Source organism: Drosophila mauritiana, chromosome 2R, assembly GCF_004382145.1.
Source record: "Drosophila mauritiana strain mau12 chromosome 2R, ASM438214v1, whole genome shotgun sequence".
Lineage (NCBI taxonomy): Eukaryota > Metazoa > Arthropoda > Insecta > Diptera > Drosophilidae > Drosophila > Drosophila mauritiana.
Window position 1 is genome coordinate 17,946,217 of NC_046668.1, and position 25,803 is coordinate 17,972,019.

The following is a 25,803-nucleotide window of genomic DNA, read 5'->3' on the forward strand; positions in this document are numbered from 1 at the left end:
GATATATGGTGGTCTGATGGTCTGTTTATGGGAAATTGGTTTTAATTGCATAAAACCAACTTCAGAAACTCTGCACAATTTGCATGGGCCTCTCGACTGAGGCTTTTTTGTGTTATTTCTTAAATTCGGTTTATTTTTGGTTAAAAACATTTGAAACATTTTTAGCGCAGCAGCGGACGAATTGAAAATAGCCGGCAGGCGAGGCAGTGTCGTGGCTGCATACCGCAACGCATTTCAGCTCGAACCGCAACGAAATGAAGATGAATTACCCACAAAATTTCACTACGTCGGCCGGTACATGCAAATTGCGAATTGCAAATCACAAATAAATTTTGCTTCGAGAAATTTGCACTCAGTCGATCAAGCGGTCGCTGTCGCTATAAAGTGCAGCCTCACCCATCCAACAGCCAACAGATATCCAACCAGATACATAGATACAGATACAAGTGCACAATATAAATGCGTTTGCCAAGAAATCCACGAAAAAGAAAACCCAAATGCAAAAAAAAAGCTTAAATCAGAGAGGGAGAAGGAAAACGATGTGTCGCCGTCATGAAGATGAAGATGAAGAAATTGCCGCTGGGTTGAGTCGCAATCGCAATGAACTGCAGAATCTCAGATAAAGAATCGAGGTAGTAAAAATAGATAGAAATATAGCCCGATTCGGGCAGACACACCATCAAAAGGAGAATGACAATCCGGGAGACAAACAATTGAAGTACGAGTATGCACTGTTGTCGTTTGCCAAACTGTCCTCACAAGGATTGCTCAAATTAAAATTTGCAAAGCTTAATTTGTGCAGAACAAGTGCTGCAAATTGATCAAGATACATTTAGCACCGGAAGTGAAATGGAGACTAAGAGGAGTCGATTAATCCTGCTGGGATAGCTTATAATTTATTTAGTTTACTTCTTTTAGTTAACGATAAAATATTATCTAAGCAGGAAGGGAAACTAAAAACATAAGTGGAACCGCAACTGATTAAAATTAAACCGTATCCAAATCCATCAACCGAAACCACAATATTTTCTTTATTTTATAATAGTTATATCTGAGAAAGTATTGGTTGGTATGATATTAAAAACACATAAACAGATTTTTACAACAAAATCCTCCTCTCATTCGAAATTGGACAAGATGATCCATTTGCAGCATTTGCTCAGCTCATTTGCTGCTGTCCAATGTCCCAGGTAGCTAATCAACTTCCTCCCCAAACAGCCCCAAAACTGTCCATCTCATCTCTCTAGCCGGCATCCATATGCTGGTGTCCTTCATTTCTGGGAGACTGAGGCAGCTTCATCGTCTGTGCATCGCCGTCCCTGCCTTGGTGCCAAAAAAAAAAGAAAATGGAGAGGAAAAAGGAAAAGCGAAGGAAAATGTCTGGCGACAGCAACATGAGGCGGCATTTGTTACTCGCAATTAGATGCACTGTATTCTGCCAGCAGACGGGCGCACTCCCGGCGGTTTTCCAACCCCCTGAAGACCCACCTCTTATAGTTTTCTTTCTTTTTCTTTTTTTTGGTTGCGAACGCCGCGACGAAGACCCGCTGCAAATGTCGAACGAAAATGCAATTTACAAAATGTTTTCTTTAACGTTTGCGTTGCGAAATTTAATTAAAACAGCAGCCACAACAACCACAATGAAATTAAATGCTGCAGATCAGTGAGCGACAAGAGCGAGTGCCAGAGATCCTCGGTTTTTGTTTTAGACCAGGCCAAAAGTAAAAACATCAAAAGTCCAAGTCAAGTGGTCCAACATCAAAAATGATCGAGAGAAGGAAATTGTACACAGCGCAGCTCAAGTGAAATGGATTTACAGAAAATGCCAAACGAAACGAAAATGAAATAATGTGTAAATTATAAACAGTCTGGTCACCGCACTGCATTTGTATCTGCGAGATACATTTCTGAACGACCTCCGCTACTTGGGCGGCAATCAATCATTTTGGCAAAGACAAACCTTTTAAACTATATAATATATACCGTGTATCGCATGCTATTGGCATTGCTCATCGGCGTCTTCATCATCATCACCATCATCAGCAGCAGCAGAAGCGGCAGCACCTCGAAATTCTGCGGCCGCAAACGTCAGAGATACATTCTCATGAATGACATAAGTACTCGGTAAACAGATTTCTATGTTTCGTATCTGTATCTGATTTGTTTCGAAAATCTCTTGGTAACAAATGCCAATTGCTCTATTCCGTTCAGTTCAGTTCAGTTCATTTCAGCTCAGTTCGGTTCTCAGTTCTCTGTGTATTCAGGCATTTGGCCATTTGGCCAGATCTCTTATCTCAGTTAGCAACGCTCATTAGTCACAGCGTGTGGTAGTTGGGGATTGGGGCGTTGTGGTTGGGTGTGGGTGAGGAGCACGTGGAGCATTGAAAATTGTCATTAGTTCGGCGTTTGAGTTTTCCGTGCTGGTGTGCTTGTAGTTTTCCTTTCCCCTTGCCACTTTTTTTTTCAGCTGACGTGTACACAACGAACAATATGAGAAAAGTAAATTGCATGTACTTAGCTTTCTAATGATTTTCAATTAGAAACAGTGCGAGCACTAGGCCACATGAAGAGATTAAGGCCAATGTGGAAAAGTGTGGCCTATTAAGACAATAATTTATGAACTATGTACATTAAGCCAGATCCAAACACCTGGTCTAAAAAGTCACTTTTCTGGTGGCAACTTCATATATGTACAACAAATTTTACAAATTGAAAGCAAACTATCGTCCGCTATTTATTTCCTAAAAAATATTATGGCTTACGCGTATATGATTGCGAAATAAGACCCTTTATAAATAGGAAAGTACTTATAAACAATGCTCATCTAATCGATTTCTTATCTAATTTTCCCATTTATTTTTCTATTCAATGTTTACCCAACCGAAAATTGACTTAATTACGACATGGAAAAGCCCTAACCTCTTCAAACATCTCGGGCATTTTCCCGAAGACAAACTATTGACGGGCCAGACACCCAACCTGCAAAAAAAAAGAAGACGCAAACTGAAGGAACGAAGGAAATACAACAAAATGAGCCATAAATCCATCCATCTTTTCAACAAACTCTGCCGAAGGCGGAAAGTTCTTGCTGCCGCTGTTTGTTGTTTGCTGTTGATTTGCGTTTTCGTCATTTTAATGTCAGTTCACTTGACGTGCCAGTGGATATAGCAACAAACTAGAGATACTCATATGGACAGAGGGACTGTAGGACAGATGTATAGATGGATGGATGGATGGGTGGCTGGGTGGCTGGGCGGCTGGGCTGACTGACTTGGGCCTGAGGTCTGACCGCGTTGATCATTTATGACAACAGTCTGCTACTGCTGCCTCTTCGGCCGTGTGCATGTAATTTATGTGGAAAAATCTTTCGGGCGCTTCAAACATAAAACAATTTTCATTTTCATTTCCCCCTTTCGACTGCTGCTGCCTCTTCTTGCGTCTTCTTGCGGTCTGCGCGCAATTTACGCGCCGCTTTTCATGTGAAAATCTTCACTAATTCGTCTGTTTGGGGTTTCGTTTCGTCTATACATTTGTCGGTTGCTCTTCTTTTTTTTCATAATTTTTTATTTATGGAAAATGCTTTTAAATGCGCATAAAAATACATGCAAGGTAACGGGCTGGGGGTACGTGGCAGGAAAATAAATTTCTATTGCGGCAGAAATTGATTGCCAAAGAGCACATACTGTATGTGTGTATGTAGCACAATTCAGGAAATGGGCTGAGAATGCGGCCAACCTTTTTGGGGCTGGGCTTTTAATTAAATTAAATTTAGTAAAACTAATTTCAATTGCGTAGAAACACACAGTAAATCGTACATGCATGAGCATAAGATTAATTTATATTTATTTTTGGGACACCACACACAACCAGGCAATTGAATTAAATGTAAGCAGAAATGTCAACAAATCTCTGAGATTTTCAACCAATCTCCGACTGTCATGTGGAATGATGTAGATGGACAAAAGAGCATCATCGAGTGGCTATGGTGGTGCGGGTGATTTGGGTGATGCGAGTGGTGTTGTGGTGCTGTGAAATTGGGTAGACATTCCTCAACGCTGGGCGTGCACAATTGAAATTTTCCTCATTGTGCGACGAGGTGTTTCGATTCCTGCAAGAGTGTCTGCGGCATTCGACAGATTTCAACGGCATTTTCGGTTCATTTTTCTCGCTTTCATTTTTTTTTTTTGTTTTGCCGGTTTCATTGGGACCATTGCTACGTCAATGACTAAAATATTTGCGCTATTTTTCTAACTTGACAATTGGCCGGCCGGGAAGCGCCGACAAAGCAAAACTAATCATCTTGATGCGTAATCGAATCCACCTCGAGTGGGTGAAAAACGTATTTTTCTCAACGAAAAAAAGTGAAACTTACATAAAATACGGGCACGTGCCGACCTACATACATTTTGGTATAAACCTTGGGCATATATACATATAATAACAATATTCTTCAATTATTTTTATAATTTTCCAGTGCAAATTTAGTTTTTGCAACGATTTCGCCTTTTGATCTATTTTACAGCGTGCATGACGGGGAGCCGTATAATATCAGTTCTAGGCCAAATGCCAAAAATCTATATTCGCTGCCATTTGGCGAAATAAGTGTCTGGCCGATTTAACACGAGCATTTATCATTTACTTAATGAGCAGTTAATAAGCTCTTCGGAAAATTCGCATTTATATGGACCGCAACTAATTGGGAACTGAAAACAACTCAATCATTTCCATTCGATTGGGCGTTCAATTTATAATTATTCGAATTTTAAACTATACCAGACAAGTCCCAAGTTATCCAATCTCCTACTGATCTGTGCTTAAAAATATACACCCATTTATTTGCACTTCAAGCGGATTTTAGACGAATTACTGTGTTTTCTTTAGGTCCCCACTTGAAGTGGTAAGCCCCACACTTTACGCACACTTCTCGAATAATCCCCAAAATAACTTCATGTAGTTCTCGGCCGAATTTATGGCCAAAGAGAGCTCCCAGCAATTTCAGTGCGATAAAAATTTCATTTACCAAACTTTTTCCGAGCAAACACCACGGTCATAATCATTGTGAACACCACCTGCGACGACGACTAGGCAAACAAAGCGGCGTGAACTCCACTCGCCAGGAGGGCGGCCACGCCCCCTAATCCCAAAATGAATGTGGGTGTGGGTGTGGGAGTGTGCGGGTGTTGGGGGATGCCCAAAAAAGGGAGATGGAGCAATTTGCTGGCTCTATTCAAATGTTTACTTTGGCCACGGAATCTTTATCTTCGTTGGCGGCCACTAAATTAACGAGTCGCATCGTTCGTCCAAGGAGCCACCTCATTACCCATTTCCCTTCGACCGAAAATAAAACTGAAAGCTGAAAGTAAAGGTATCTATATTTCCTGTCAACAAATGTTTAGAGTTGCACATAGAGAAACTTTCACAAAACAAACTAGCTTTAAATATAAATATTTCTAAAAGTGGAAAACTATTTACAATGTTGCTGATTTCTAATTTTATCAAAAATATTGTCTAATTTATAATGGTAGATTATTAACTATCTTGCAGCAAGATAATCACATCTCTAAACTCGCAACTCTAAAGTAGCTAATTTCTTTATAAACACTAGCTAATGCGAACGACAACGGCGACTGCAAATGTGTTAATCATCAAATAGGGAAATAAAAGCGAAACGGGTGCTGTTTGTGCATACACAACACGGTGCCCGGCTGAATCACACTATCCATCCACCCACTGCACCACTTTGCACCTGACCCACTGAAACTGAATCGAGCGGATCTAAGCAAACCGAACACCGTGCGCTCAACTCGACAGGCATTAAATATTTGTCAGCAGCTTGCCAAAGTTTGCCCCCTGGGGTCTGTCCGTCTGTCTGTCTGTCTGACTGTCTGTCTGCCTGGCTGACAAACCACATCGCCCCATACGAAAAACCACCCGCAACACCCACTGAAAGGCAACCACCCAGACCCACCCATTTTCACCTGTGAGCGCAAATTAACACATGTGGCCAGCCGAATTGTTGTTGTTTTCACTCCGTTTTCTTTGTGTGCAACAACGTTTTTCCAGCTTGTGTCGCTGTTATTCTTATTGTTTTTATCAATATTTAAACACATTTCACTTTATTGTTGTTGGCTTTCTTCGCCGTTTTCAGTTTCGCCTGGGCGCTACATTTTTCCCACTGCACCACACACATGTTCTATGAATAAGATAGATTTATGTCTGAATTCCCCATCTAAAGATACATGTTGAGTGTTTAAAGTTTTCAAATTTTTGTCCTTATCTAATAACTGATTTGCATACTTTCTATACTGAAAAGCGTAAACTGTTCATTTTCCAACAACTTAAACCTATTCAATTGGAAACTACTTTAGGATACTTTACACCTCAACACTCTCCAGTATCTGATCTTTGCCAGAAAAAGTGTTCATTTAAATGCAGTCAAATGTAAAATGAATTTAATCGACTTTCTCTGTCACCTTGCACTCGCTTAGCTTATTTTTGTGTATTTTTGAGATGTTTTTCCTGTAGCGTCAAGAGGTAGGTGATCCGTTCTGTTTGCCAGCCCCACTCCCATTCCCATTCCCATTGTTTTCTTAGGTGTTTGCTCTGTTTTTTTTAGCCGGCTTGCTGTTGAAATGTGCTATCAGTAGCGAAATGTGCCAGGGAACCATTTAAATATTTCACGATAAAAAAAAAGCGCGAGGAAGCGAGGAAAGTGTAATTTTTTGTTGTCTCCCAATGCGTGTTTGGTGTGAACGAACTGTCGCTCATTCTGATGCGCTGTTATTCCAACAATGCAAGGTGCGCTACATAAATAAATGAAATTGAAGTATTGTATCTTTTTATCTGGCTTATATGGAGCAGAGCCACTCGACGAGTTCGCCATGGCTGGCCGAGCGTTGCTATCAATAACGCGATATATATCCCATATACAATAAAACGGGGCCAACGATATAGCCCATTATGTCCAGTTGGCCAACTGTGATTTGATTATCAACGGCAGCGATTGTTTCCGTCTGTTATTAACTTTCAGCTGCAGTAGTAGTTGCAAACGATACATTCGACACTAAATTCACGATTGCACTTTCTAATCTATGATAACCATTGATTGGGAAGCCAATCAAAGCGCATTAAAGCAGAGCAAGTCAATCGAGTAATTTGTTTTAAAGCCACATACCATAAATTATAGAGCTATCAGTAAACTTACCTCCAAAGAGAGATAAAGAGAGAACATAATGCAATTAGTACATTTTAATATTTACTATTGACCCGTTGCCATTGATAAACGGCATACATATGGCATATTTATAAATACGGAAAATTAATTAAAAATTAAAAGGTCCTTGTCAACCGATGCACTAGTTAATCACTGAGATATTTTGATTAACAATTCATTTAAAGCCATTTAGAGCGAGATATTAATATTGATGACGCACGTAAGACAGACGGAACTTTCGATTCGTATGGGCATTAATAACTTTATTACGTTTTTAATGAAATCGTTTCAGTAATAAAATGGAAATGGTGGCGAAATATAAAAAGTATGGGCACCAGCAGCAACGGGGTCTGGAAAAAACCTGCGCATAAATAACATTCGAATTGCCAAGTTTTTCTGCATTTGCAGCATATATTATTAAATGTGAGGGAGCAGCAAAAATGTGGCTCCGTGTTTGAAACCACGAGGAAAACAAAAACCGCACATAAAACAAACAACAAATAATTGAATCACATTCTACACGTGCCTGCAGTTTTTCCCTCAGTGTGAGTGCATAATGTTATACCAAAATATGCAGTTTATTGACTTTTCATTAGTCGATTGATAGCATATCAAAAGCAGATTCGAATGATTCAATCACAAAGCAATTAGTTTTTGATTTGTTACAAACTTATTACCAAAACAATTCAAATGAAATGATTTTAGACAGAGCAGCTTTACAATTGAGATGTCTTCAAAATTAAGTGTCACACATCAAAGATTTATGAGGCACAGCGGCAAAACGCAGATGTGCAAAGCAATTAAAATGTGTAATAAATATGTAAGGGGATTTTATATAGGCTCCTAATTGACAGCCTCATAATTATGCAAATGCAATTGGGCTTAAATTCATCGAAGCCCCAGCCTTTTAAATGCGATAAAAATCGGTGTCTGTGTATAAATCGTTTCAACGAAATGCAAACGAAATTCCAACACTCAGGCCAGAGAATTGGGTCAATACATTTAAAGCACGCAAAAGGAAATGCAAACGTACAAAAAGATCGGGATTGTTGGGTATATATCCATATATGTACCCACCTATATGTAGTATATAAAAGCATTTACAGTCAGTATACCATAAAAAGTTTGCTTAAAAAATTCGAAAAACGAATGAAAAGGGCACGAAAAGAAAGCCACGAGACTTTTACGTGCAGAATAACCTCAAAGATAAAAATATAAATATTCCATTAATTTTAAGTAATTTGCAATAAGTGCAATTCTACAAATTAAAAACATTTTATGGAAAGTATTTTCTTTTTAAATATTTTTTAATCGATTCGATAGCACGCATGCAAACTGGTGGGGCATCAATGGGTTAAGGGCCAGCACATTTCGCATTGCACTGCTCGTTCGATTTTGCAAAGCGCAGCTCCAAAAATAAAAAAAACAAAAAAACGTGTTTACACACAAATACGAATCGGCGAAAGAGCGAAAGACACACAATTATATATAAATAAGGCCCAAGCACCGTTAGCAACACATAAAGAAATAAAAATAAACGCCAGCGAATAAACGGACGCAGGCAAAGAAAGGCCTACAAAGAATCGTTGGCAGCGCCAAAAAAAAAAAAGGAGAAGAAAAAACAACAAATAAATAAATAAAAAAAAATGCGAAAAAAAAATGGCAAGAGGCAAATTCATCGGTTTCGCAATGCAGACGAGCGGTGCACATGACTGACCGATTCCCCCGCTCGCGTTTTCATACGCTCTCACGCGTCCGTCGCCGAACTTTTTCATTCCTTAACGTTCATTTTTAACGCTCCAGGCTTTCCGGCCGATTCGCTGTTTGCCGATGGAACCGAGCTTAAATTGCAACCGCTGCACTTAGCTTCCAGTGGCTAACGCTGTTCCCCTACCGTTTGCCACAGTCAAGCTTCTGTATCTCAAACTACTGTCGTTCTGATAATCATTTTGATATCTTTAGCTACTTAAAGATACAGGCAGGCTAAATCTTTTTTCCTGACAGAAAACAGGTTTGGTCAAATTCACTGCACTCGTAGTCATTTTAAGATACAAGATACTCTTGAAGATACTTTGAAAGATACTTTCTATTTATTATTTATTAGTTATAATTGTATTTACTTTTTTTTCGTTCGAAAAATATATTTCTTAAGCTTACTTCTTTTCCCTTTCTTTTTAAAATATAATATTTTATTTCATTAAATTATATTATTATTTTGTGCATCTCAATTTATACAGTTCAAACTGTATCTGAAACGTCGCGCGATCGTCACTCATACAGACAGACATTGACTGACACGCACATTTAATTATATTTCGCGCTATGTTGTTGCTAACTTAGTGGGTCAGCGAAATTATGCTCTTGTTGTTGCTGCTGTCGGCTGCGCTTTTGTTATTGTTTTTATTGTTATATTGTTGCTATTGTTGCTGTGCTGGCGGCGTTGTTTGCCTCGTAACTGTTCTGCGGCTGCGCTTTTCGATTCTCAGCCACTGCAACTGCTGCAGCTGCGCAAAACTGGATTTCAAAAGCAACAGCAGCAAAATCAGCAGCAACATGGAGAACATTTGCAGTGAAGGTAAACCGGCGCATAAAAATAAAAAAAAGCAAAACAAAAAGTTCACCATACAGACTCCAAAACTGCATTGATTCGGTTATTTGCTGCACAAAACACGTTTACAAAAATATGAAAAAAAAATTCAACGCTGCAGTGCAAAAATTTCCATAAAAGGTGAAACATTTCGACAGGGAGCACCGATTTTGTATTGGGTAAAATCGATTTAACCTGTTTGTAAAATCTAGACAAGACTGCAAAATCTTAACGATTAAGTAGTTAGCAGATACGGTTGGAAATACATAACAATTTCCAAATTCACAATTTAATCTGTATATTCAATATAAGTTTTCAGTGTTACTGTACTTGCTCTCGATAATAAGAATTAAGATATAATAGAGTTTATATGGAATTTCGAATGCATAACTTAAGGTGCTCTAATTGTTTTATCTGTGCAGAGAGCGTAAGAAGCGGCAGAGAAAGAAAGAGAATATCTAAGGGAGAGAGTTCAAGCACCTGCCGAAAAAAGCGACCAAGAAAACCCAAAGCAACAACAATTCCATTTCATTTTGTTTTTATCTATGTACTTAACTGAAACATTGGTAGAAGAAGAAGAGGCAGCAATTCTACGTTTGTCGGTGGCGTATGAGCAATTGAGTAATTACAATCGACACAGTGGGCCACGTTAGAAGTGCTACCAAAAAAAAAACTAAAAATCAAATGGAAATATCAACAAATACCAAGCGCTTTCAAAGAGTTTTGAGAGCAATTAAATGCTATCATAAACAATTCCTCTTTTTTTTGGGAACCACAGAGAGAAAAGAAATGTGCTGAAGAAAGCCAGCAGAGCGGGAGAACGCCCGCAGCCAGAAGAAAGCAAATACGGTGCTTGCCTCTTTTCTTGGTTTTTTTCTCATTTTTTTTTTTTTTAATTTTGCCTGCATGACTTGACTGCGGCAAGTCGATGAGTCAAAAGCAGCCAAAATAAAATTGCGCGCCAAAAGAGCCAGAAGAACTGAATGACAATTCAAAAAGGGTTTTTGCCACAAAGACGATCTTCCTCGGATTGGTAATTAATTTGGCAAGCATGCTGGGTTTGTAATTGGATCACTAACACATAGAAGATTACATCTCTGAATTAGTGTAGTTACGTTGCTATCTTCAGTTACCATGTCTTATTCGATACATTTTGCCAGGTTTCCAGTCAACTCATTATACAATAATATATTTCTGTAGTTTCTGGCTGACGACAACAACTACACTTTCCTCATAACTGGAAACACCACACAACACTACACAATAAACTGTTTCCCCGAATTCGTCTGCGTTTGTGTATAATAACTTTTCTTGCTGCACTGGCTCATGGTAATGGCTATCGTATCTGTATCTGGGGGATACCTGTTAGCTGCTGCCCAGACAAACATGTGCAATTGCCAACTAGAACAACACGTTCACTTGCGACAAAGTGCGACAGATTGTGGAGATCGGGGAAAATATCTGGAGGAGGGGAGGTGGTACTTGGGCGGGAAAACGATAAAGTGGAAACGTGTTTTCAGCTGCAAACGTTGTTCGTTGTTATTTATCGCAATGTATCTGAGGGAAACGTGCTTTGAGAACGGCATGCCAGCCCAACTGGAATTGTATCTAATTAGTCTACCGGTCCAACGTAAGATGTATGTATTTGTATCTATATACATATATTCCATATAAACTGTCTCCATTGAGACGCCCCCAATTCGTCGACAGGCGCGCGTTCGCCTCTATTTTTTATTTCACTTTTGTCTTTCACTTTTCCGCTGGCCAATAAAATAAATTCAAATGAGACAAGTTCTGCGGCCCCGAAGTGCATAAATATTCTTTTTCCCCCCGGCAGCAAATTGTCAGCTTGTTATTGTTATCATTCTACTAAATTATTAAACAAAATAATTTGTTGACATTGGCGTTTTTCGTGTTTATGCTACTGAAAGCCATTTATTTCTGCTTAGTCATTATTTGTAATTATAATCAATAGGTTTTAATTAATTTTATGTTTGTTTTTTGCGAAACGAAACCACTTGTTTACAATTTAAATTGGAAAAGGCGAAATGAGATGAAATGGCTTAATTACATTAATCAGGCTTAGGGTGCAGTTTGGTAAATAATAAACTCAATTAAATGCATTCAGTTTCCTAGAATTCAATAGTAAATACAGTCGATTTTCCATTCGACATTACATGTACCTAAATTCACATTATTTTTTTTTTTCTGTATTTGATGTCGATACACATTCTCGGCTGTTGAAACTTCATTTCCTGCCCAAATTGCAGTTAAAATTTCGGCTGTTCGGACTGCAATCATTAGCGCTTCTCTCTTTCTCTTTTCAGTCCGCCTCGAATTGTATCCATCGGATACAATTGTCTACCAACTCTAACGGCGGCAGCAAAGCAAGCATTGAAATACTGAAAAACAAAACCCAGCCCAGCCCAGAAAAGTGAACCAAAAAAATAAAAAGTTACAGAGACAGAGGGCCAGAGAGCAGGCCACACGTCACTTGACGTTCAAGTTCAATAACCTGGCCAACAAACACACAGTTATGCCCCACACACACCACGACAATTACCAAATAATGTGGCCACATCCCCATGCACATGAACCAAAAACGCCGGCAGTGGCAGCAGCTCAAAAAAAAAGAAACGAAATGAAATAAAAACTGAAACTGAGTAAAGAAATACCGAAAAGTACGAGAAAAAAATAAAATTGAAACAAAATATGCGTTGAGGCCTGCTTACATAACAGCAAATAATGTTTAAGCAGCGGTAAAGTAAAGTAAAGCAAAGCAAAGCAGGCAAATCCAAAAAAAGCGAGAAATCGGGAAGAAGTAAGCACAAATAATGACAAACAATAACAACAAAAAAACCAATCAGTTCCAAAAAAGAGCAAAACGAATTACACTCAAAAAGGGGCAAAGCCAAAGTCCCAAAAAAAGCGAAAAATAAAACAAAACCCAAAAGTGTACTTCGATTGAGGCGAACGCAGATACAGATACAGATACAATCGTACAGATACAGCTGGTTCGCCTGCATATAAAGATACATATCCAGCTACTCTTCCGCCTGTTGTTGTTATTATTTTCTTTGCACCACACTTCTCTTTTTTTGTGCTTTTTGTTTGCATTTAAAAGTTGTGAAATGCCCGGGCGTAAATGGGTTTCGTAGTAATTATAGGGTCAAAAAATAAAAGGGAGCGGGCCAAATAGATGCTAAACACCAGCAAATGGCTTAATAACAATCTGTATGACGTGCACATATTTAAATCAATTAGTTAGGTCGTTAAATGCAAGCCAAGTGCAAAATGTATCTGTTCATGAAAACGGCACTGAAGAAGATACAAGCAGAAAAGATGATTATCGCAATATATTTATGATTCATTTAGAGCTCCAATTCTATGTGATTCTATGATCAAATTAAAATGTAATTCCAAGCATAAAAAATGTATCTTTGCTTTGAAAATGTACTGCATATATGCAAAAGTTTATAAAATAAAACCGAGTGCTTAACTTTCCTCAGCTGGAAAAATTGAAAATATGGAAAAAACTTTCCCTTCATGCTATTTGTTTACATTAAGAATGATTTCGGATTACTTGCCCGTGGTAATATGAAAGTTGAGATAATATTCTATGCAACTCTGGACTAACTATATTTTTCTGAAAGTGACTTTCATTAAGACAAACTTCGAGGCTTTCAACATTTTGAGTGCATACTAAAATTGAGGTAAAACCATGTAAAGTCATAAACAATTATCCACTGCACATGCTTGCTGCACATGGCCTAAAATTTCATTACTCAGCGGTTAGAACAAAAAAAAACTTTTAAACCTAAGGAAGCGGCAAAAATCATAATTAAAAATTTCGGCAGCAAATCAAATTGCCAAGCACACACATTTTTGCAGCCCGCATGGCTAACAGTACGGTTCTTGGTTAATCGTAAGATACTTTGGCGCAACTCTCCTTCAACCAAAAGCTCATAATGCGCCCTGGGGAAAAGTTTTCTTCGTTGATTATGGCGCCTTTTGTTTACTTGCATCACGGTATTTCACTCACGAATTTCATTTCGACATAGGCGAAGAAAAAAAAAGTACAAAAACCAAAAAAGAAAAACAGAAAAATTACGGCCAAAAGATATTAGAATTCTTCTGGAGAATAAAACAAAAAAAAACAAAAAAGGGAGCAGCCCGAGAGCGTGGCACGCAATAATCATAATGGCAATAATACAGCAGAAAGAACATGGCAAAATGTTGTAATGACTCAAAGTGAAAATAAACTGGCTCAGAGAGATGGCAAAAGCGAAGGAACTCTGCTGCTGCCGGCGGGTGGTTGGAGGCTGGAGTGCGAGGGGCGTGGCAGGCGGTACGACGAGCAAAGGCGGCACGGGCAAATGAAAACTAATTGTAGCGTAGCGAATTAGGCAAGACCCAAAGTTGGGGAAAAGGAATTTGGAGAACTACAGCGGCGACGAAGGCGACGAAATGAACGGAAAAAAAAGTACATTTCTATGCAAGTCACGGCGTTACCTTCTCATCCCCCAACGAACCCACCGCCCCCACTTCGCTTCCACACACGCACGCATAAGTGCACTGGAAGAATCTTCCTATACATTTTCCTTATAAAGCTAAATAAAGGTGTTGCTTATGTAAGGCATTTTCTTGAGCTTATAAGTCCCAACTGGTTATATACGTGAAATGCAACACAGCTGCTTTTAATTGCTTGGTTCGTCGAATAGCGATTACTAACACGTTTTTGTGGTAAGTTGTATAATTGAAGCAAGCTTAGTCAATCAAAAATTAGCTTTTTTTGTAAAACTACTACTTCCAGAAACTATTTTTCTCTGTGTACCTGACGCAAGTTTCCAAAGTGCTGCATTACATGGGTCTCTGTTTGGGTTCGGGTTCAGATAGATAGTGACAGCTTGTGCGTGGCATATTGAAAAGCAGTATCGACGAATAAAAAACAATACACCATGGTAGGTAGTAGCTAATGAAGAAGAGCGGCGGATTCGAGAACCGTTAGCAGTCGCTCGTAATTGGCATTTAAAAGTATGTCGCATGTCAGCGACAAAAGCAGTCGATGATCCATTGATTCTTCAGCCGATGGAAAGTGTAAATAAGGGGTCCCAAAATAATTTAAAATTGAAAAAACCTTCACTGGATACGCAAGTGCGTTTATGAATAAGTAAGTGTGTCTACTTGCAGCTGACACGAGTCTCAGGAAGGGTGGTAAGGTGCTTAGTTCCATGGGGTTGTTGTGAAGGTTAAACATTGTTGGAAAAATACTAAATTGATAATATGCAGATTCTCAAGATTAAGCGGATTATTGCCTAATTCTGTTCATTACTTTGGCAGCTTAACAGTCGATTATATTTAATGGTACGATTATCATGTTTAAAAATAGTTCCACATACAAGAATTCTCAGTTGAACACACTATTAAGTACACAAAATAATATATTTTCAGCACATAAGTTCTTAACACTTTTAAAGCACTTCTTGCCTCATCTCATTCTCGTTAGCCATTGAAACATTCCTAGATGACCTCGTTCAACTGTGTTCCATTTTCTTGGTTCAGAAAAAAGAGAACCAGAATCACCCGCGCTGCACTTACTACTTCTGCCCAATTTCATATCTTCCAGATACAGTTGCAGAATCCGATTCCCCCAAAGACAATATGCACACTCACATATGTAGTTGTCCATATAAGATGGCAAATGACAATGCGCCATATATCAAATTATATATAAACGTGTACTTAAAAAACTACACTTCCGACCTTCGAGAGAGACCCAGCATGACATCCGGCAAATACACGACTGCCCCCCGGAGGCCCCGCCCCTTCCCTTGTCCCATATATTATATATCCACCAGGCAATGTAAGTAAATGACAAAAATAAAAAAAAGAGAGAGAAAAGAACGAAACATAAAGAAAGCAGCGGTAATAGCAGCAGGGGAACCAAATGTATCTTGGCCACGGGGAGAAAAACGAAGCAGCAACATAACAGCGCGTCGAAATTGAACTTTTTGCTTGAACTTGTCGCAAAGAAATACTTGCTCCTTTGTTTCTACACGATTCATAATTTGTTGTAATTGGAGTTTGAGTCGACAAACTCATTGACCAAGACCAACAACAAAATAACGAACCGACAAACTTTACAATTTATTTTTAGAATCGTTTTTGTGCTGTCTTAGATTATATATTTTTAATGCCATAAAATCGCCTTATTACGCTCCAAAGAAAATCCAACAAAATATAATGACAAGGTGTTAATTTGAAACGCTACTAACAGGCCATCACTCCCAGCCCGCATCGTCATCATGTCATCATGGTGATGTCTTCTTTTCGGAACGATTGTTGATTGCTCAATTCATCAAATGGAAGTCGGAAATTTTTGGCAAGAAGCTTAGTCTAATTTGGCATGATTAAATGAAATATAAAATATATATATAATTTTTATAAAACATTTAAAGCAGCCCTTTGTCTATCAACCCTTACAACTCTTACAATTTTCACTTGAAAATACTTCTAATGAACACAATGGCATTGTGTTAAACTCAAGGAACGCAACAAATAATTAAATAATTCATGCCGTTGTCTGAAAGAAAATCTCAACTTTTCACTCACGAAAAAGTCTTCATACTGCTGATCTCTTTAAGAATTCATAAACTCAGTTGGTTTGTTTTCTAGTACGGGACTAGACTTTCGTTTCGGATTTGAATTTATGATGGCTTTGACCGAAATATGAACATGGAAAATTATTATTCACAATGGACACAGTTGTCTGCCTAATTTAATATGCGAATCAGAGAAGGAATTTCATTTCCTATGACCGAAAATTGTGTAAAAGAGAGAAAATCAATTGACCATCGATACGAAAGAACCCACAATTGACGACGTTGCAACAATTGACCATTTCTGGCAGCGTAGCTTTGCCGCACTGCCCCATGATGAAGCTCGAAATGTGGTCCTCAGGTTCCAACATGTACATCAAAGATAAATTGCCTGATTTTCGAGGCTTTCAACGGCAGAATTTAAGTGAAACATCAAAGCTGTGACTAAGACAAGAGAGCTTAGTTACTGTCAGCAAGCCAATTAGTTAGCCAGTGTCATGCATTTTTCGTTGAAAAGGTTAAGGAGAGGATGCCAAGGACACTCGCCACTGCGCATTAAAGTCCCTGGCAAACAGCAATTTCAATTAGTTCAATTACACAACTGCAACAGGAACCCAAGTCAAGGGTGTAATGCACCGCAGCCAACGAAGGCCAACGGCAGCAGCAACCCTTTTTGCCTTTGATGCCACCACCACCCCTGATGGCACATCGATGGCAACTTTTTGCAATTAAAACTTGAAACGTGAAAGACAATAAAAATCAATTATCTTTAATAAACGGACAGCGACCCAGCAGCCGCAGCAGCTGGTCACTCAGGCTTACCAAAAAGGTAAAACGAGGATCGCGGAAAAGCCAAAAAATTCAAGATGTATATAGCAGCAACCCCGAATTTCCATTGCATTTAATTAGGAACTGGATTCGGGGAAAAGGGCATGTGTGGCAGTGCACTTTGACCATTGCATCCGTTCCATTAGACGGACCCCTTTTTTACATGCAGGTTAAAAATCTAGTCCAGAGTATGGGTTACCATTTTGGGGTTGCATGCGGGCTTGTGCGGCCTCGAGACACGCACCACCAAAAATGGCTTGTGATTTTTTCCCGAATACATCATTGGCAACTGGAGTGGAGTACAGCGGAGTGGCTGCCAAGGATGCATCGTCCGCTGGTCAGACTGCAGTCTGCCTGCCAGCTCGCCTGCTCTATTTATAACTGTCTGGATGGATAGATGGATGACTGGATGGCTGGGTGGATGGGATGGTGGAGGATGCAGTAGGATGATGGGATGTTGGTCTGGCTGGGCGGGGTCTGGATGCAGAATTTATTTGCCATGACCATGTCGGAGTACGGAGCGTGTGGATGTGGATTTTCGATGCTGCAGCATGCGTCATGCTGCCAGACGCATCGGCGGCTGTGAAAGTCGCGTTTTTGGTGACGATGTAGCTGCCACCAAACGCATTGCCCGCTGACCCTTTCAGTTTAAATGGAAAAAAAATGGGAAACGTGCGTCTGGGGGAAAAGTGCAAATGACAGACGTGTATGCTGATGTTGACGATTTTATCAGATGCCAGACGAAATTCGGTGGCTGGCGTATTGCAGCGGACATGAGATACAAACCCGAAAGCACAAACAATCACAAAAGTGAATATCGCAAAGCTCGGAAAATTGCTTGAATTTTATTTGGCATTCAAATTCTTTACTCGCATTCCATTTTGTAATTTTTAAAGAACAGAACAGGTAGGCAAACTATCAAATTGCTTAGATAAAAAACAAAGTCTCAAAGTTAAACTATTTTAAAACATGTTTGTATAGGCAAATTTTAATCAAGCCGTGTTTACTTAGCTGAATTCAACAATTGTTCTTTCATTTTCGGCAGATATAAATACACGTTTTATTACACAAAGTAAAACATTACTATTACCAAATGCAGCACTAATTTTAAAGAGAGCCTAAAGCTTGCTTTGCATCGCAGAAAATTCCTTCGCAGATACTTGTTCAAATTCTATTAGATTTCCCTTTCGCTGCTTAGGGGCGGCTCACCCCGTCATTAGTGGGTCAGAGCTCCATGAGCCGCGACCCCCTGGCCAAGAAGCAAAGCCGCCCTCTTCAGGGCTGACACGTTGCCTGATCTTCCACCCTACTTTGGCGAAAGGGCAAGAACTAAATCGTTTAACCTGCCACACGATGAGTGGGCCAAAGTTCTCTGGCTTTGCCTCGTTCATGGGATTTAGCGCATCGCATCCGCCTACAAGTGCACTTAATCACATGGAAGAGCAACCAACTGGCGGCCTGCTGCTCCTCCGCCTTTTGGGCACGTACGCAGTTCGGGATGGAATGGTATGGGATGAGATGGCTTGGTTTGGGGCATGGGTCCACAGGTATCCACAGCTAGCGGTGGAGCCGAAGCGTAAACGATGCCAAGTGGCAAGCGACAAACGGCTCCATCCAGTCCAGCTCCAGCGGATTTTTGCGAAAAAAGGACAGGCGACGAGCGCAACTCTTCAAACGACGAGAAGATGCTGCTTCATGTGCTAATTGCGCTGTCAAGTCAAGTGTGTGCGACGTGCAGCAGCAACATCGGTACTAGCTGCGTCACACGGAAGCAACAGCTCAAAGGCCACCCACCAACAGATATAAATATATACGCATATACATTTATATATATATAATATATATCATATATAGCCAGATGAGCAAGCCATTAGGCGTTGTTTGAGCGCAGGCTAAAAGAAAAATTGTTGCATACTTTGCGCGGCCGCAAGAAGAGCATACAACTCGCTTTCGCTCTCTCTCCACTCACTCTTTTGGCATTTTCTCATTATCCGCCGGCAACACAACAAGAAATTTCCGCAAGGAAAAACGCCCGCCGAAATTAAGTAATATTCCTGAGCTAGCGATGCGACCAATTCGCTCAGAATCGATAAACCATCGAACGCGCTGCCTGTTTATCATGTGCTCCGAACTTTATTAACGCCCGCCTGCCTTTGCCAGGCTTCAACATTTTTATCGAAACGAGCGCAGATAAGCGCCGGCTAACGAGAGTTTTCCCAGCCAGCCAGCCACCGCCGCTGGGGAAAATCGATTTTTCCAGCCCTTAACGCAACAAGAGCAGCAACAATTGCTGCTGCTGATGCTCTGCTGTTGATGTTGCTGCTGCTGCATTTGGAATTGCTGTTGCTGCAGGCGGCGTGGGTGAGAACACAAGTTCGGGCTGTGGAAAATTACAATGGTTGCCGGCGGCCAGGAAAAGCTGCAAGCTAATTGCAACGCAAGCTCCAACGTAGCTGTAAACACAACTTTACTCGGCATATTGCAATATAATCGAGTATGCATTTGTAAACCCTTCAATAAACCATTTTTTTGAGATATACCTATTTTAGAATTTCACGATTGATTTCGAAATAAAATCATCCTGAATAGTAGATACTTTCACTCGGCACTAGAACCTAAATCCCCATTATGAAGTATTAATGCCACCGTAAAGAAAACTTTTACAAAACGTGAGCAGAATACAAACGATAGGGTTTTTTTCACATTTGCGATAGCATTTTTTGATTTAATGAAGTACAAGCAAAAACTTTTTGTTCGTAAAGTAAAACCAATCTCGAACCTTTATATTAGGAGCTATCTGTCTTGATTTTCATTACTATTTCCAGCGATATTGAATATAAAAAAGGCGCTATCGCCGATAAAACTGTACGATATCGTGGACAGACTCGCAATCGCGACTCCCCGATAAGCTCCATTTCGGGCGCTTCAACCCCCAATTCGAAAAACTTTATCACAATCAGCGCAGCAACTACCACCATCACTACAGCGGATTTATCAGCAGTGCTAGCCGCCCCTGACGCCCATGGCCACCCATCAAAAGAATACACACAAGGGATCAGGAAGCGGGAAAAGGTGGTGAGGGCTGATTGAGCGGGTGCCCGAAAATACCCATTAATACAGGAATCGCATCTGATAAGGGTGGCTACGGTGGATCACCCACCCAACCGAGCTTTGTTGACCGATGGAAAGGTTGGATCTGCACTGCAAATTTCTTCTACGGACAGAGAATCTAGTTCATAACACACTATGCAGATTTGAAGTTTGATTTTATTCAGTTATAGAACCTGAGGATTAAACGAATTTTAGAAACTATTCGAAACCCGTTTCAGAAACTGCAGATGTACAAATGAAAAAGATCAAATTATGCATATAAATATTTAGTATACTATAGAACACTATAGTATATATATATAAAGTCATAATGACTTTTAGAGTGGAACATTTTCGAAATGGAATATTCTAATCCAGAAGATCGTTTCTTGAAAGTACTGAGATAACTTCATACCAAAAGTGCAAGAACACGAGATAAATATACAATCAAGAAAAATAATCAGCTTTCAATCGCTTTTCAAATACCCTATATTCTTACATATGTGCTAAACCTATTTTTCAAGTGTAAAATCGAAGGACCCTCAACATGCAATTCGAAGTACTAAACAGGTAATGGTACTCACCCTAGCATGCATGTGCACATCGTTCTCCCCGGGCTGCTGGACTCCGGTGCGGATCTTTTTGTTTTGCGGCCCCTCGGTGACGACTATGGTGGCCCCTCCGCCGGCGCCACTGGCGCCACTGCCATTACTAGCGCCGTTGTAGGGCATTGTGGTCGCCGTTGCGAACTGGAGCGAAATCTCGGGGCTGATTAAAGTTTGTTGGTGTAGAATTTTGGCGGATTTTTGAGGCCTAAGCCCAATGGTTGCGCGAAAGATATATTCAAGTGACGTGCGACGAAGCCGCGCGTAGATCGATTTTAAAAAACGCGCGCGCGATTTTCTTTTCTGTGGATCACACTCGAATCTCCTGGGCGAGAAATGAGTTGTAAATGTTTACTTTGTAATTGGTGTTGAATGTGGGATGTTTGGGTTGTTGTTTATATGATGGTGTAGCTGTTGTGGGCTCTTCTCATTTATTTACTATTCGCCTCGCTTTAACTTCCTTCTTGGGCGCTGCGTAAAACACTTTCAACTTTTTATTGCACTTGTGATTGGAGTGATAAATTTTCCGGGTTCCTCTGGATGTTCCTTTGAGTTGGATTTACCAGCTGCAGGCCGTGTAAAAGAGAGAGAATAAGCGGTGAACACTTTATTAGTACAAAACAAAAAAATACAATTCAAAGTGGAGAAAAATAATTTTGTTGGTCATTAAATCCGCAGGAGAAACTTTGCCATTAAATTGCATTTTCGATTTCCTGCGATTCCCTGGATGCCACTTAGGCACGATTCGCGGCTTGAATGTGTGATAAAATTAATTTAAATGTTTTGAGTAAATCAAGACGAATTTTATTTATCTTAATGGTACTGCAATTAAAACCTCTTCTAAGCCTTAGCTTATAACAATTGCAGTATCTGAACTGTTTTATCGCTAGAATTATTATAATTTTTAAAAACCGTTGTATTGGGTCAAATATAAAAGTGGAATGGGATTCCAAAAGGAACCTATATTGGAATGACCAGCAGTTTTAGAAATAGTCGCGGAACTGTCTTATCAAAATCAATCTGGGTTAATTGTTCGGCTTCAAAGAATTACGAAATGGATCAATTATATATTTTTCGAAAATAATCGCTTTAGTGGAAACACACAACGGAAAAGCAATATGAATGACAATGCATAATTCTTTCTAATTGGAAAGGTAAGCCAAGGACATTAATCAAAGGACAATACGAAGGAAAATTCTGAAACAACCCTCGGAAAGTTGTCAAAAACAGATGGAAAAGCAGCGAAAAGCGCCGGCAAATAACAAAGCGGAAAAGGAACGGTAAGAAAGCCAAGGAAAGGAATATGGCCGAAATGTCCGAACGAAGCAAGGCAAAAAGGGGAAGCAGGAAAAAGCTATGCAGGACGAATGAGGGGTGCAAAAGGCACTGTCAAAAATGTGAAAAAAAAGAGTGCTGTGAAAAACGCGTAAAAGTAAACTTGAAAAACTTTTTCGGCCCGTTTCAAGCACAACCCTTATGGAAAATGGAAAATGCCCTGCACACTCGCAGACTCATACACACACACTCACAGAGATGCAGAGGGAAAAGAGCGACACACGGACAGACGGCTGACTTTGTTTTGTTTGTGGGGGTGGATTTTTCATTAATGGAACTGAACGGCAAGCTGAACGCTGAACTTTGTGACGTGCGCTTTTCTATTTTGTTTTCATATGCGGCGGCAATTGTTATTTCTCCATTCGTTTGGATTTTCGCTTACAAAATGGTGTAACGCGGCAACAACCAGGCGAAATAATGAAAATTTTGAGTCCGCACACACAGTAAATTTCCGAATTTAAATTTGGAAATTGGAAATTTCCCTTTTTAAACTGATTTTATTTTTTTTTTTTTTTCGTTTTTTTTGTTTTTTGGAATTTTACAATCACATAATTTAATTTTCAGGAAGAGCGTGTTGCGAAAGAGCCGATTGGGAACAGACTGTGAATATGTGCGACTGTGCACCTGTCAAACGGTAGTCTGGATGACAGTTCATCGACTGGCTGACAACTCTACTTCACTTACTCCCAAAAAACTCCGAAACACTTGGCAACACACACGCACGCAATGTGAATGAATAAACACGAGATGGTGGGACTAAGTGAAAATTTCTAACGTTCGCAAGGAGCTTTTCCGACTCGGATTTTCCCAGTTTTTCCACTTCGACGCCGAGCTGGCGAATGTCAGTCAAATGCAAGAAGTGGAAACCTGCGAGCAAAGAGAGGGAAGGCCAGAAAGAGACGGCGCGATCGAGAGAGAAAGCAGTCCACTAACGGTCGGCGCAGAGAGAGCATTTCTCTAAGGGTTGCAAGGTGTCCGAAACAGAGAGCGCCGAGAGTGTTGCAACTCTAATTCTCTCAGTCTCACTCTCTCCCGCTCTCGCGAGAACTACCTTATTGCCTGGCCCTTTTGTGCTGAATTTTCGTGGGTGGCAAAGGAAAAATCTTCCGGTTGTTCTTATTCAACAAATGTGGTTTCTGTTTCTGCCTTGCACACACTCACACACACGCACACACTGGATTTTCATTTCCACACACAATTGCAACTTTCACCGTTAGCGCCAGCTTTTCTTTTTATTACCTGGCCTTTTCGCTGCGCTTTTTGCACTTGTCTCGTTGTTTATTATTTATGCTTATTCACAGTCTTTCGGCTTTTATTTTGTTGTTATTTTGTCAGTACACAAACAAAACGCGAGGACAGACACAAACAACAAACAAACAACAACTCGATGCGTATGCGTACGAGGGAGCGAGACGACGACAATCGATAACCGTAGACAACGCGTGAAGAGGCAAAATATCAACAACTACAACAACGACGCCGCGGAAGTATTTAATTAAGCCAAAGTATTTAATTTAAGCGTACGAATGCTTGTAAATGTGTACGCAGAATGCACGGCACCCACACGAACGCACGTATTCATCAGCTTTTGTTGTTGTCGTCGCTTTTCTTTCAGCTACTTATGCCTGTTATTATTTTATTTTTTATTTTATTCTTTTTAATTTGCTCCGTGCACAAAGTTTTAGCTCGAACCTCGAAACCTCGAAACTGACGCGAAAAGCAAACGCAACCCAAGCAAAAACTCAGATACGTTTTTCTCCCTCTGCGGCAGCGACGTCGGCAGAGGCAGCGCACTGTGGTCAAAACTTTGCCTTGTGAGGGCAAAATTTGTTGTCAGAAAAATGTATATATTTTAAATTTAACATTTTATTAAATGTTGTTTAAATACTATTTCAAATAAATTAAAAGTCCTAACTGATCTCGCAAAATCTTAAGGACGAAAATGCAATGGCGAAGCAAATAAAATATAATAGAAGAAAAACAATGAAGAGGAAGGCAAAAGTAGCTGAAAGAAAAGCGACTATGAAAAATAATAGATTTATAATAAGGTTCACATTTTAAAACTATGTACGTATATAAAATATAAAATAAAAAATGTAAAATCCCTTTCAATAGAATTTTGACTTGGGGTGCCCACATTGCTTCCTTTGCCCACCGTGCGCTGCCGCACGTCGTAATGAGAAAATGAGAGCGGTATTATTTTTGTAGTGCCTTTGTGAGAGCGATACAGTCGAACATGCTGCGCAATGTGTGCGAGCAGTGCGGCGCAAGTTTTGCGCTTGTAATGCTGCTCTGCACAGAAACTGCTGGTAAAAGAGTTACATTCGAAGAGAGGTTTCTCTTTTGCTTTCTCGCGCACATCTCACAATACATGTAATGGGCAGTTGCGAAATTTAGCAGCGTACAGTGGGTCAACAATGAACTAACATTGAAATGTTACGGGAATTACGTACATATTAATTTTTACTACTACTAATTTACTTTTTTAGCTTTAAAAATGGCATTTAATATTTTTATGATATTTACAAATTTTTTTTTAGGTAATTGGCACATCTAAGATTTCCTGTTGACTTTTAAGAGAGTCAAAGAGAGCAAAATGCGCAACCAACAAATTTGTCGATATCGTTCTTTTAAACATTAAGGTGGATAAAGATTGTGCTTTGACGATATAGTTTTAATTTTTTAGCGGAATCTTAACAAAACGTAGATCTTTAGAAGTCTTAATTCTTTTTGATAATCTACGTCCAACTTTCTCCGAGAAATTTCTCCTCCTCTTTCGGAAACCCGCCCACTTCGAAAACCCCACACATGACTTTGAGTGTCCAGGACGTGCTCCATGTTACTCTAATGCCAAAGTGCACCGGCCAGAGCGGCAACAACAGTCAGCTGAAAGGTAAACAACATAAACTATTTAGTCTATGGGTGGGTGGCTATATGTTTGGAGTCTGCTAGGGTGGGATGGGTCTGCATAATGGGTACGCACCGTAGTAGTCGAAGGTCCCAAGACCAAAACCACACTGTTCAGTAATGTTTGCGTCATAAAGTATGGATTAAACTGTATATGGGCATGACAATCGTTGTGTGCTCCAACTTATCGCACTGTGCAGCACTTGTTGCAGTATTCAAGTGATTTCGAGATTATCCCCATATGGTAACCTTCCAACCATCTGTAGAAAATGGAATTAAAAATAAGTCATTGGCTAAGTGGATAACTAAATATACTTAAAAAATTATTTCAAAAAATACTTTCCACTAAGGCGCCACCTGTTGCTAATCAAAAACTCGTAGCACACTTTATGGCTGCGCCTTTCTAACTACTCCTTTCAGCCCGAAATTATGCAATAGTTTAGTTATTGTTCGGTGGTAATTTTTAATAATCGAACTGTGTCTAACGGGATCGCATTCGGACGTTCGAATTGGGAATACGATGTTCATTCAAGACTTTTCGCGGCTTTTATTGGCCAAATAAATTTTGACCACTTTACAAGTCATAAGTGACGTAAATCTGTTTAAGGGTCACTAAGTAAGTGGTCTTTTCTGGCTGCC

The 25,803-nt window shown here is 39.8% G+C and overlaps 1 protein-coding gene and 1 long non-coding RNA gene across 24 annotated transcripts in view; both read right to left on the reverse strand.

Moving 5' to 3' along the window:
• The window catches only part of LOC117138084 (heterogeneous nuclear ribonucleoprotein L), a 94,146-nt gene extending 72,874 nt beyond the window's left edge, over positions 1–21,272 (reverse strand). For 9 of the 23 annotated variants that reach the window (XM_033299919.1, XM_033299928.1, XM_033299927.1 and 6 more), the window contains exon 1: positions 20,902–21,147. In XM_033299919.1, the coding sequence (XP_033155810.1) occupies positions 20,902–21,048 (147 nt within the window). In that variant the 5' untranslated portion in view covers positions 21,049–21,147. Of the gene's footprint in view, positions 1–20,901 lie in introns of all 23 variants that reach the window. The other 14 variants (XM_033299917.1, XM_033299916.1, XM_033299913.1 and 11 more) reach the window with 5 other exon arrangements.
• A 147-nt stretch (positions 21,273–21,419) lies between these two features.
• On the reverse strand, positions 21,420–23,951 carry LOC117138089. Its single transcript, XR_004459181.1, has 2 exons — positions 23,497–23,951; positions 21,420–21,488 (listed from the first exon to the last, which is right to left on the reverse strand). It is a non-coding gene; the product is annotated as an uncharacterized LOC117138089 (long non-coding RNA).
• Between the last annotated feature and the right edge of the window lie 1,852 nt (positions 23,952–25,803).